This window comes from Vicugna pacos, chromosome 31, assembly GCF_048564905.1.
Source record: "Vicugna pacos chromosome 31, VicPac4, whole genome shotgun sequence".
Taxonomy (NCBI): Eukaryota; Metazoa; Chordata; class Mammalia; order Artiodactyla; family Camelidae; genus Vicugna; species Vicugna pacos.
This window is the reverse complement of record NC_133017.1, coordinates 23,709,487-23,722,829: the sequence shown is the minus strand read 5'-3', so window position 1 is coordinate 23,722,829 and position 13,343 is coordinate 23,709,487. Positions and strand designations below refer to the sequence as shown.

The window sequence follows — 13,343 nt, the reverse complement described above, 5'->3', positions numbered from 1 at the left end:
ACTGCACCGCCTTGCATGGGTGCTGACGGCAGCGGCACTGAGCGGAGGGTTAACCCCTGTGTCTGCAAGAAAGGCCCAAAATGAAGAAAATAAAACAGAGACTCAACCAAACCAGAAGGCAAACCTCTGGCCAGTCTGAGTGAGAAAGGAGACACAAATAAGCAGTGCCCACAATGGACACATGAGTCCCACAGACACGCTGCTATCAACATCTGTGTATGACGTTCTACGTATATATTTCACACGTAACTGCCCAGGAGAATCCTACGAACGATCTCATGCCAACGCACTTGAAAACATAAGAAGAAGTGAACAATTAGTAAATGACAGCAACCAAAACTCATCCAAGAACGGAATGCAAACAGCTTTAAAACCTCACAGAGGACATTAAATTCATGATTAAAAATCTATGCTCGGCAGAACAAACAACACAGCAAATACACGCTGTTGCCAAGAAAAAGTGTAAGACTAGCATCTGATACCAAGGCTGGGCCAGCACAGCTAAGGGAAAAGAAAGCAAATGTCTAAACTCATTTTTTCAACATTCATGCTAAAAATACCAAACACTAGCAAAACCACTCTAGCCATATGTAAAAATTAACCAAATATTCATGCTTAAATAGAGGTTATCACTGAGTCCTAAGAATTCTTTTTATGTATTCTTTTTTATAGTTTAGGTGCAGGCCTCTTACCAACCTCTTACCAAATAGATGACTTGAAAATATCTTCTCCCAATTTTGTGGTTTTTTAAAATCATTTCCCTGACAGTGTATTCTGAAGCAGAAATATTTTAAATTTTAATGGAGAGGAGTTCATCCATTTTTGTAGTTGCTTATGCTTTTATGTTATACCTAAAACTCTTTGCCTAATCCAAGACTATGAAGATTTACTCCTTTGTTTTCTTTCTTCTAAACTAAGAATTTATAGCTTTTGCTCTTATATTTAAGTCCGTGATTCATTTTGAGATAAATTTTTACACATGCTGGGGGGTCAGGCCCCATCATCATTCTCTCACACGTGTACATCCACCTGTCCACCACAATTTCTTCAAAGCATTTTTCTTTTCCTATTGCACTGTCTTGCTACTCTGTTGCAAGTCAATCAGCCATAACTGTGAGGTTGTCCACTCATTTAAGAACAAGGCCCTGCAATGCTCGTTGTAAGCACAGCGTAAATGGGCTCAGCTTCTGGACTGACAGTGGCTTTCACTCTATGATAATCAGACATGGACTTGTTTGTTCATTTGTGGAGACCCTAAACTCGGTATTTTGTGTTCTTTCTCTTGACTCTGAGTTTCACCAAAGAGGAGTCCTCCAGGGAGGTGTGTATGAGATGCAGACTTGGTTTCCAGCTTTCTGAGAGCTGACCTGGAGGACGCAGCATCAGCGTCCCATTATTCACTATGAGGCTGATACCTGAACGCTGTTTCCAGAATGGCACTCGTCCTCACTTTTCCTTAGGACTTTCAGTTTACATGTAGCCTTTCCCAAGAGTACATCTCCCATCTTTCTCTAAGTCCAGAGAGTGGGAATCTGGAGTGAGGACGAGTGGCATGGTTGCTTGCAGTTTTTCCTCATTAAAATGTATGTATATGAGTAATCAATTTAAAAAAATCAATCAGTACAATTTAATATAGCAACTGAGTAGAGAAAAGTCATGATCACCTCAATAGAGTAAAAAAATTAATAAAATTTAGCACTCTGACTTAAAAACAAAAACTTCTCTTAGCAAACTAGGAAGAGAAAGGAAGGCTTGTAACATCATACAAGTAATCCCTTAAAAGCCATCAGGAACAGGACACAGAGGCCCTTGTTACCACTCCCATTCAGCGCTGCGTGGGAGGTATCTTAGCCAGTGCAGTAACACAGCAACAAGAAGAAAATGATGCTCCTCGTGACAGAAATGAAAACTCTCTGGTACCTAGACATGAATCTATTAAAATTTACACAATTTCAATTTCCTGACTGTGGTGTTGTATTACAGTTAAGCAAGATGTTACCATTGGGGGAAACAGATGAAGGGTACGTGGAATCTCTTTGCATGTGAACTCTGTATGATTTCAAAATACAAACTAGAAAAAAAAAAGATAAGTAAAGTCTTTATGAAGTTATGTAACTTTACCGAGGGACATAAAAGGTCTAAACGTACAAATGACACACAAGGCATACGGCCGTGAGATTGTGTGTCAGCAGTGCGCCAGCTCCCTCCAAATCCATCCATGAATGTAATGTGTCCCTAATCACAGACCCAAGCCCGCTTTTCGGTCAAGTCTGATCAGCTAACCTTAAACTCACAGTGAAGAGTCAAGAACAGTGTAGACAATCTTGAAGAACAAGGAGGTGAAGGACTCATTCTAGTCAAGCTCTATTATTTTTAAAATTTACTTTTATTTACCTTTCTGTCAGTTATTGATTGATTGATTGATTTGGTGGGGGGAGGTAATTAGGTCTATTTATTTATTTTTTTCTAAATGGAGGTAGTGGGGATTGAACCCAGGATCTCCTTCCCACATGCTGGGCATGCACTCTGCCACTTGAGTTACATCTTCCCCCCAAACCCTATTGTTAAGATGTGGGGTAAGTGAGGCTCTGGCACAAGGAGAAACAAATACACAGAAATAATAAAAATAAAGCCAGACATAGACCCTATTTAATAAGGGACCTTGATATACAAAAGAAGGGAAATTTCCCATCAGTAGGTAAAAAAAGGACTATACAACTAATAAATGTTGGGACAACTGATTGTCAAATGGAAAACAGGCAAATCAGATCTTTGTGGTAAGAAAGATTTCATTCCCTTAACGTTAACGATTGGTAAGTTTGATTTCAGAACAAGTAAAACTTTCATTAGACCAAAGAAATTCACACAAGTGAACAATACAAGCCTCTCTCTGATCAGACTGGAAGTAAGAACATCTTGCTTCACACTTTTAAACAGAATATTAAGTATTTTCATGGCAACAGGCATATGTGGTAAAAGTGCAAACATGAGCAAAGGGAAAGCATCCACCGACTTCAAGACAGTGGCTCTCTCGTCTCGGAGGCAAGAGTAAGTGACAGATGGAAGGGGATTCTTAAGCTGCACAGCTGACCCTGAGCAGCACGGGTTTGAACTGCGCAGGTCTACTCACACACAGAGTTTTCAATAGTGATGCTGCAGTACTGCATGATCCACAGGTGGCTGGATCCGTGGACGCAGAACCGCACACCTGGAGGAACTGTGTGTCTGGAGGACCCATTATAAGTTACATGCAGGTTTTCAACTGCACTGCGTGTCAGTGCCCCTAACCCCCATGATGTTCAAGGGTCGGCTGTATTTGGAATGCTTCATTTCTTTTTAAAAAAATAGATTTGAAGTAAAGATACCAAAATGTTAACACCATTACTTCTGGGTGGTGGATACATATGGGATATTTTCTGCATACTTAGAGGAGCTAAAAATAAAAACAGATCAAACATTGGAAGCCAAGAGGGAGGTAGCATAAATGAGCTGAAGTCTCATACTTCATACTGGGAGAGTCAACAGGTATTGTCTACCATTAGTCAATCAAGAAACAGCCGTGTAAGCCTACCATTAATAGCCAGGTATGAAGGTAACCTAGAACAGACCCAAAATCAGAAACAAACCGGGGGGGGGAAAGAGCAGGAATGCTGCTTTCCATTTTAACTGTCTCATCCTTTGAAATATTATATGTGTGTGTTACTTTGAAAAATGGATTTTTTCTAAAGAAAAAAGGGACAAACCTAAAAATGCCCACACCATATCTAAAAGAAAGTTTTAAACTAGGAACTAAAGCAGTTCATTTCTGATCTCCAGAAATTGCTAAAAGTTTTAATTCAGTTTAAAAAGGAACACTATATAAACCACTTGGGCGAGTTTACCTACAGAAACCAAACACAAGTCCCTGAACAGCAAACCAATTTACCCTGAAACGATGTTGTAGTTGAGAGCAGGATGGTCTTTCGAGACAGGAGGGACAAGAGGTTCCGGCTGCCACTCTTCAATCAGTTCTTCCTTTTCCTACAGGAGGAAACACGGCACAGTGCTCGTTACTGGACAGCAGCTCCAGCAGTACCCAAACTGCTTGTTGTAATGGAGCCGTCATAATGAGCACCTTACTAGAAACAGAGGTCTAGCTGTTGTGGCTGGAAATGACACAGAATCACTACGGAGTTTTGTGCACTTAACACTTCACCTACTTCCCCATCTTAGGAGAAAGGCTCTTTTACCCTATAGCTCTGTGAGTGACCGGAAAATTTTGAAAAATTTTATTTCTATGGTCAGGATTTTTCACTGTGGGAAGCAGGAAGGATAACTGCCACCGGTGTTAAAACAAAGAGACAATCTCTAACACAAAGGGGAGGAGCATGGCTGCAGGTAAGGGAGCTCGGCCTCTGTCGCACGGGATCACAGTCGGCTAGACCCTAGGTTCTTGCAGACATGAACGTCGTGGGAAGGGATCAGGTAGAGCCCAGAGCACTGCTTCTACAAGCCACCAGCACAGATTCTGAAGTAACTGGAATATACAAAAAGAGTCTTTCATAGTAATTGTTGTAAAAGGATTTAGTTGCCCGGAAATATCTCATAAAAAACCATTTTATTCCTTTTACCCGTTAGCTCATGCATTACAAGTATTTTGACTATTTTGAGTTTTTTTCTCTTTTCTTGAACTAGGCAAAAATGTAATCTTGAAAACGTAGTCTGGACGTACAGGATGAGATGACGCGCCTGATGAACCTGCCAGCCACAGTGAGGCTTGCCTTACAGACAGCCCGCTCTCAGTCCTTCCATTTTCACCCTTCTGTTAAATGCTTCTGTGTATTTTCCTCCTAGCACGCAACGCCAGCGCACGGCCGAGAGAATATTCACCCGATGCTCAGGCACTGAGTAGTGCTGGCTGAATAAATCAGCCAGTGAATTCCTCATCTGCTCCTGTCAGTGGCTGCACAGCCCGCGCAAGCCCGGGGTGCCTGCCATGTGCGCTGCCCGCCTGCTGCTGCGGAGACAGACTGGAGAATCGACTCAGGACTGCCTGGTATTCAAGCGACTCTGTGGGCCGGTACCACTGAGACAGGCATTTCTTCTGTGCCACCGTAAGTTAAGCTTTAAAAACACTCACATGATTTCTTTTTTCCTTCCACAGCTTTTAGGGTAAGATGTCAGTGATTACTGAATCTTGCTCTAGCCAAGCTCTGCTTTTAGAGGGTTACTCTAAAATTACGTTCAGGTACCATTTTTTTTAAAATGCATATTTGTGCAGATCGATATTTTTAAACTAAAACTAAGAATATTAGGAATGAACAACCCCTTAAAAACTCGGGCTGGAAACCTGTCCCGCGGCCACAGAATCGTTCACAAGGTGCCCCTAGGCACCAAGGGGGAAGAGCAGAGGCAGGATCCCTGGACTGGGTGGCCCAGCCTTGTGCTCTGTCACAGCGTGCTCTAGGGCACAAATGTGGCATGTAGGAAAACCAGGCGGTACTCATGAAACAAAGGTGAGAGTGGGGATCTGAGGTCAAGTTTAGGGCATCTCTCCCCCAACAGAGGTTTAAATACCCATGGGCATATTGAAGGTTACGAGGAATCACTCAACATGACATCTCTTTAGTCTGCTTTACCCAGGTTTCCGAAACTTAACTACCCTAAGGACCATGTGCTGCGTGTCCCATGGGCGGACACTGCCTCACCATCTCATGATAAATGTTAACGATCAGGACAGCGGGGCCCAGTCAGTGATACCAGGGAAACAGCTGCCACGTTCCTGCGGTTCTATTCCCCTTGCACTTTCTCCTGCGAACACTCCAGCAAGTGAAGAACAGCGCAGGGCTCCATCTTTGGGCTGCACTCGGTGCTCCCTTGTGAACCAAAGTTTTAGACATTCTTGTGGGAAAAACACCCGTCTACCCTAAGCTTTCCGGCACACTGCGATAGGGGATGGCCGGGGAAACCACCCAAGGGACAGAAACCACACTGCAGGCAAAACTGCGTCTCCCCTCACACCTGAGGCACAGTTACTCAGCGTTCCTACCTGCGTGAGAAGGACACGTTCCTTTTCCATAAACCCCTGGGGTTCCTCATACTAACAGGCCCCAGGTGGGCCGCACCCCGGCTCCTCGGACACTTCTGCTTCCTGAGGTTCGCCTGGCTTGGGCTTGAGCTGGGCTCCTCACCACACAGAACCCATCAGAACTGGGCCTGGGGTGGGGAGAATTCTTCCCGAACTTCCTTTATGGAGGAGACCATGGGGCGAGCTCATGCAGGCTTCAGGGGTGCTTTTCCTGAGCAACGCATGTACTCTGTCTGCAGACATCCGAAGTTCTGCAGTTTCCCAAGCTTCCCTTCCTGTGGCTAGCAGGTTTCCAGACTGCAGTTTACTCCCAGCAAAGCACAGCGGCCTGTAACACGGGACTCCTTTGTGTATTTGTTTAATCCCTGGCTTCCCCATACTTTACTTACCCTGATATTTTCACTCTCCTTGATTTCTTTACATTCCAGAAAATATTTCAACATCTATAGCTGAGCCACCACAAGTTCTTTTCTAAAAGATGTAGCAACTATCATCACACACTGAATAATAAAACAGAGATTTAACTTCTTACCTTGAGTGTAAGATCAGATCGTTCTTGTAATTTGTAAGTTTTAGAAAAAAGAAGTCGGATTATCCAGAGTATTAAAATTCCTTCCAAAATAAGATGATAAGCAGGAGCCTGAGAGTGAGTCAAAAACAAGAGCAAAACAAGAAATGAAATAAACATTTCCAAAACCCACACATAAAAAATTTAACACACCTGCATATACTGCTGCCTTTAACCTATTTATTACGTCTTAAAACTAACTTTCAGAGTTCGCTTCATTTCTACTCATTCTTTTTCCCATTTCTAACAGAAAGCAATTTCTCCCAACATGAAAAATCTCTAAAGCTGCAGCTTTAGGAATAAAAATTAATCTTTAAAATAAAATCTGACACAGAATTCCAAAGTCAAACAATATCAACTATCAGATCCTTCAGGTACGTTGTATTTTTACTGGTAGGAAACAACTGGAACAAACATTTCACGGCGTCACAAGGCTTCCACCACCCCCATGTACCATAATGAGTTGACAATTATTTGCAAACCTGTTTCTACAATTCTTAAAGAGTTCTGCACATCTTACTATATCTTCTGTATCCCTGGTAAGCCTCTTTAAATCCTCCTTGGAACACGGCAGAGAAAAAAAGGATTTAAAAATGCTTAAAGAAAAAGCAGGTCTCTTTTTTGCCATAGTTCCCCCAAAAGTATGTAGTGTTTTCCACTTAAACAGGCATAAAGGTACCTTAGTGAAATTATCCATGTCAGGTCTTCTTTTCAACTGTGCATTTCCAGGATAAAGACCAGGGTGCCTTTTATGTTTTATATAACTAGACACACTAAGTGCACGTAGAAGATTCCAGATATCAACTAACCCTCCATCAGTCAGTTATGGGGTGCTATATTCCAATAGGTTATCATTGGAAAGTCATTTAAAAGAGGTATTTAGAAATGTAACTACAAATTATTTTCAAGCATTAGATAGAAAGTGTTGATGACTCACCATAGTTTAAAAAAAAAAACCCTCAAAAGTAGGGACAAGGAAACTGAGGACATATTCATATATAAACTTTCATGTCAATGTAGAAATAACTTTAAAACTACATTCATGTTACAGATGTATGGGTACACAAGAATATTCAAATTCTACACACAAGGTGCACAGAAATTAGAAGCAAGAACAGAAAGTTAAGATTATTTTTAAAACTTGCTGATCCTCCCCAAATATTATTCATTTAAGAATAAGGACTCTAAAAATCCTTTTGGTTTTCTCAATAATTGGATTCTAGAAGGCAAACATAGGTCCAAGTGACTAGTTAAACATTCCACTTCACAAAAAAATCATCCTAAGAAAACCTGAAATGTTTAGTGAACTAATAAAAATCACAAATGCAGCTTCTTTTCTTCCCCAGGAAATGTTACATCCAGGAGGACTTCTCTCAAGACTCACTTGTGGTCAATATCAGGGTATAAGAAGTTACATAACCATAGGGCAGTCTTCAAAAAGACAGCAACAATACATAGAAGTTACTCATTTCTAAAAAAAAGAAATCTTTAATTTTAGTGGCTCTTCTTAGTCATTTTAATTAGCCTAAGGTTGGACAACCCCAGATTTGCTCTCTTAACTGTTTTTTCAAAAAGTCCTCATAGGTCTTGTAATGATATGCCTTGCATCATCACCCCCTGCCAATAAGCAGCAATATTAAGGTTTAAGCAAATTATCAAAAGAAAACTGAGATTCACTTTAAATGAATGTAAGTTCTATCAGCCCAGAGACTTTTGCCTGTTTGTTCACTACACTATTCCTAGCATCTAGACCTGTGCTGTCCAATACTGTAGCCACCAGTCACCATTCAACTATTTAAATATGTATCTAAATTAAATTAAATTAAATGAAAACTTCAGCCCCTCAGTTGCACTAGCCACATTTCAAGTGCTTAAGAGCCACATGTGGTTAGTAGCTACTGTACCAAACAGCTCAGATAGAGAACACGCAGAAAGTTCTATTGTACAGCGCAGAGAAATTCAACAAATGTCAAATGAATGAACACCCTCCAAGACTGGCATTTTGATTTCATATTATCTTACACATCTGAAACAGCTGGTCTTTCAAAAAAAAACCAAAAGAAAACCAACCCTAACTAGTCTTCCTTTAAACATTCACTGAAATAGTTGTATCTTTACAAGACAGAAAACGGGACGTATGCGGAATAATGACCAACCTAAAGTATTCGTCTTCCTTTCCAACTCCAGCTCCCGGCCTAAACAAACTCCAGCTCATACAGTTCTCTGCCCTGTTACCTGCTCCGCAGTTCCAAGGACCCTACTTCCCGAGGATCCCTACAGAATGAGGTTTTCCACTCTATTTTCACCACCCCGCTTTACCGTCAGCCCCAACGCTGGTTTCTGGGCAGCCTCTCTGCATCTGACAGGACTTAGAGAAGGCCCTGCGTTCGCCAGAGTCCAAAAACCGGGCTCCCGCTTCCGGCTCCCACCCGAGCCTCTCCCTACACCCCGTCGCCGGGAAGTGTGTGCGCCCGGGAGCCCTTCCAGCGACGGGCGCCGAGGGTCCGGGCGTGACCCTAGCCAGCCCTGCCCAGGCCTCCGACCAAAAATCCACTCGAAACGTCCCACTTCCCGGGGGCGAGTGTGGCCCTGGGCCGCGCGCGCCGCCAAGCTCACCTCATACAGCGCCTGTACCATCTCCACCAGCACCCACTGCTCCGCGACGGCCGCCATAGTTGGCCGCTGGGGATTCCTTCCGGAAGGCGGGTCGCAGGCGCGTCAGACACTGCGCGGCGCCGCCCAGTGACGTCTGCGCGTCGGGAGGCGGGGCTGCTGGGCACCGCCCTCTCGCGCTTGCGTACTGGGCGGCCGGCGGCTGCTCGGGCTGCTGAGGGTTCAACGTTCTGACAGGGCGGACGTTGACCTTAGGGTCTCGCTTGGGTTCGCGGAGGGGCGCGAAGCGGCGGCCTCGTGCACACGTTGGGGGCCAGTAGGTGTCAGACCCGTGCTGGGCTCTCAGGGGGCAGGGATTTTAGTAAATGTCCTTGCGCTTGGCGGGCAGTTGGGTGCGGGGAGTTAATGTAATCGCAAACATATTTTACTTTTTTTATTTTGAGTAGGATCTTTTTTTATTCAGGGGAAAAAAAACCCAAAACAAAAAAGTTTTCCAACCACACACAGGAAGGGTATGGGTAGGGGGAGGTGTCCATCCAGCCCTGGCCCCATGCGCGTGTGGTTTTGGCAGCAATAAGGGGTGTGGGGTCATGGCCCCCAAAATAAAAATGTGTGTGCGCGTAGGAGAGGGGTGCAGTGGGGAGTGCTGGGGGGGAGGGACGGACGGGGTCAGTACTGGGGACGCCGCAGGTGGGAGGCCATTGCACAGCGCTTCTTGTTGATTCTACCACCGTGGACACCGTCCTTGCGCATCAGCAGGACTAGCGTCTTGGCTGTCGTGGTGACAGTGATGAAGGTGGGGGCCCCGCCGGTGCTCTTGGCACGAAGATCCATGGTGAGTTCCGCGTCCTGCAGCAGTGAGTCCCCGATCACAGAGCATTTCTGGCCCCCAAGCGTTAGCCCGTTCACGAAAACACTTGCCCGGTCTTTGCCAACCAGGACACCAACCTCAGCAGGCGTGACGTCAAGGCGGGTTTTCCCGGGGACGGCGGCCCAGACGGAGGGCGAGCCCTTACGGCCCGGGATGGCCGCGTCCCGACAGGTCCCGTCCGCCGGGGGGTTGTCGGTGCATGAGGTTGTCGGGGCAGGCGTTCCACCCGGCCGGGGCGCGGCTGCTGGGGCTGCTCTCGGGCGGCTGCTGGGGCCGCGGGCCGGCGGGCGGGGGAAGGCGGAGAGCTTGGGGCACGCGCTGCCGGCCGGGCCGCGGCTCTGCTCGCTGTGCAGCCGCTCTCGCACCGCCGCTAGACGTATTTTACTTTTAAATTACAGAAGTGATCTAGGAATGTATCATCAAAAAAAAAAAAAAGCTAGCTCCCATGTAACACCGTGCATAAGGCATAGCCTAAGGCTTTGCGGGGTATTAAGTCGTGTAAGTCTGGTGTGCAACCTTCAAGAGCCTACGTAAGCAAACGTGGTGTGCACAAACACTTCGGTTGGATTTCTTAAATATAACTCGGAAAATAGGGACAATAGTCTACAACTTGCTTTTTTTCGGCTATAAATCTCGTGTTTTTAATCAGTGAAGAAGCCTGTTTCTTGTGATAATTTGTTGTGTGTGTTTCTCATTCCGTTTTATTTAACATTGGTGAACATTTAGGTTTCGCCCACTTTTTCACCTATTACAATGCCGTGGGGAACATCAGTGTGCATATGCCTTTCTGTGTATGCTGGGGTAGTTTCTGACAATATTACTCAAAGAATATGCATGTTGTTAATGTTGATAAATACCGCCATACTGCTGTCCAGAATGGCTCAACCCAGTTTAAAACGTTAGAAAGTGTATTATGAATTAAAAATATTGCCTGCCTTATCAGTAAACAAAGGCTGCTGCGGCCATCAAGTCATCGTCCACTGCTGCTGCACCCCAGGGTCAGCCAGGGGGACCTCAGGATGAAAACATGCAGGCAGCCGGGCCTCTGCAGCCACCCCCAAAGGTGCCCCTTGAGGGAACTCAGGATGGGAAGGAAAGGGATATGGCCCTACATACCTCAGTGCATATCAAAGGAATGTTTTCAGTGAACGCAGACTTTTGCATCTTCCCTTTGTAAAAAAGTGCTAAATTCCTTAGCTTGAGATACATGGTTTTCTTTAGTTAACAATAATCTTTTGATGTTCTGACTATCTGGTCTTTTTTTGCAAAAGTGCCTCTATACCCTGGCCCCTCCCTTACCTCTTAAGAGAGGTCCCTCAGAGCCATCTGAGAGGCTGTCGTCCTGGGCTTAAGTCCTTAGAAATGTGTGCCTAGTAGAACATCACTCTCAACTTCTGGGGTGTGCACTTTTTTCAGCTGACTATCCACACTGTAGCCGTGATGGATGTTATTAGTCTTTTAACATTTTTGGCCAATTTAACGGAGATAAAATGATGCCTCGCTGAGTTTAATTTTCCACACTGCTGACTATTCATGTTTATTCTTACATGTTTCTTAGTATTTGTAGTCCTTTTGTGAATCATCAACCCACACTCCTCGCCCATTTTTCTATTAGTTATTTTTCACTTTCCAGTGGATTTATAAGAGCTCTTCATACATCTTGAATATCTTATATTTTCCTATTTCACGTCTGACAATTATTTTTGCCCAGTTTCTGTCTAGCTGTTTATGGTGTCTTTTTTCATACCTACATTTTAAATTTTATGGAATGTGTCAGTCAGTTCCTTTATTGCCTGTGGGCCTGTGCCTTGCTTAGAAAGGCCATCTTCACCGCACTTGCGTTTTCCTCCCATGCTGCAATAAGTTTGTCGTTCAGTGAGCCCAGACTTTTGCACCTTGCCATACGTAGAAGATCAGTAAATTCATCGATTTGAGATGTCTGGTTTTCTGTAATTAGTAGTAATCTTTTAATGTTCTGATTAAATGGTTTTTGTTGCATAACCTCCTATATACCCTGGCTCCTCTTTGGAGCAGCCCCTTAGAGCTATCTGCCTCCTGGGCTTGAGTCCTCAGAAAGCCTGCAGAATAAAATGTAATTCTCAACTTTTAGGCTGTGCTTCTTTTTTTTTCAGTCGACAACCCTGACATCTCCTTGAGTGGCAGCACTCAGGACCCAGACACTGGGTTTATAATTTGCTCCAGTTATTAACCATTGTTTTTCTTTTGTCGCCATAGAAATGCCTCTTATTAAACACCTGATTGCTCACACCCTATACCTAACTTTGAGAGCTCACCTGCCTCACCGCTTCCTGAGGTAAGTAACTGAACCGACCCACTGTCAGGACTAAGAGGCTGGTTCAACAAGGTAGAAAGCAATCTATCAACTAAACTTCTGGACTGTGAAGACTACTTAAGAGAAGTTCCGAAGGCCTCACTGCAGAGGAGCAAAATTTATCACCCCACAATGTCTCTTTGGCTTGCAGATTACTGTGAGCTGAAAACAATTGAAGCCAAAAGACTTGGGAAGAAACTTTGACCATCCTCCTAGCTACCTGAAGAATGTCGCAGTAAGTTTTCTATCACCACAGATAACGAAGTAAGAACTGGGTGTGCAGACAGGGAGGAACCTAGCAAGGTCTGTTTGTCAAAGTTCCTCTCTGTGTCCCTCTGCCTCTGCCTGGTCCAGCAAACATTTGTTTGCCAAACATTTGCTTTTCATTCTCCCCTTTGCAGTCCCAAACCACTACCCTCCAAGTCCTGTTTTGTCTCTAGCTGAAGATGGTCTTTAAGGGGATGGTTTCAGCCATTTGGGTGAGTTACTCAGTTACCCTGGGTCTCTCCCACACAGACAGGTTATTAAACTTCTGTACAATTTTCTCCTGTTAATCTATTTCATGCCAATTTGATTCTGAGACTCATCAGAAGAATCTAAAGAGGTAGAGGAAAATCTCTTCCTCCTGACAGAGTGAACCTACAGAATCCTAGACACCCTACCCTTGGACCCTAGCAAAGGCTGAGTTCCAGGTTCTCCTTCTATTTCTCTGTCCCTCTCCCTCCCATGACTTCACAGTGTCACCCTGGAGCACACTGTGTGCCCTCCAAGACCTATGAGTAATAAATCTTGCTCCTCAAAGTTCCCGGATGGTTTTTGCTGAAGTGCATCCTGCAATCTTAGTAAGAATCACAAGGGCTGGACCAGTCACACCATTGGCTCAGGTCAGGGA

The 13,343-nt window shown here is 44.4% G+C and overlaps 2 protein-coding genes and 1 pseudogene across 2 annotated transcripts in view; 1 reads left to right on the top strand and 2 right to left on the bottom strand.

Annotated features, from left to right (window-relative positions):
• The window catches only part of SPTLC1 (serine palmitoyltransferase long chain base subunit 1), a 46,628-nt gene extending 37,240 nt beyond the window's left edge, over positions 1 to 9,388 (bottom strand). Inside the window, exons 1-3 of the mRNA XM_006203270.4 lie at positions 9,252 to 9,388; positions 6,600 to 6,707; positions 3,926 to 4,020 (exon numbers count right to left, since the gene is read on the bottom strand). Of these exons, the coding sequence (XP_006203332.1) occupies positions 3,926 to 4,020; positions 6,600 to 6,707; positions 9,252 to 9,308 (260 nt within the window). The 5' untranslated portion in view covers positions 9,309 to 9,388. The remainder of the gene's footprint in view (positions 1 to 3,925; positions 4,021 to 6,599; positions 6,708 to 9,251) is intronic.
• A 52-nt stretch (positions 9,389 to 9,440) lies between these two features.
• The window catches only part of LOC102543114 (serine/threonine-protein kinase MRCK alpha-like), a 55,870-nt gene continuing 51,967 nt past the window's right edge, over positions 9,441 to 13,343 (top strand). Inside the window, exons 1-4 of the mRNA XM_072952713.1 lie at positions 9,441 to 9,564; positions 10,005 to 10,083; positions 12,355 to 12,433; positions 12,603 to 12,686. The gene's annotated coding sequence lies outside the window, so the exon portion shown is untranslated. The remainder of the gene's footprint in view (positions 9,565 to 10,004; positions 10,084 to 12,354; positions 12,434 to 12,602; positions 12,687 to 13,343) is intronic.
• On the bottom strand, positions 9,464 to 10,497 carry LOC102543365 (profilin-1 pseudogene; annotated as a pseudogene).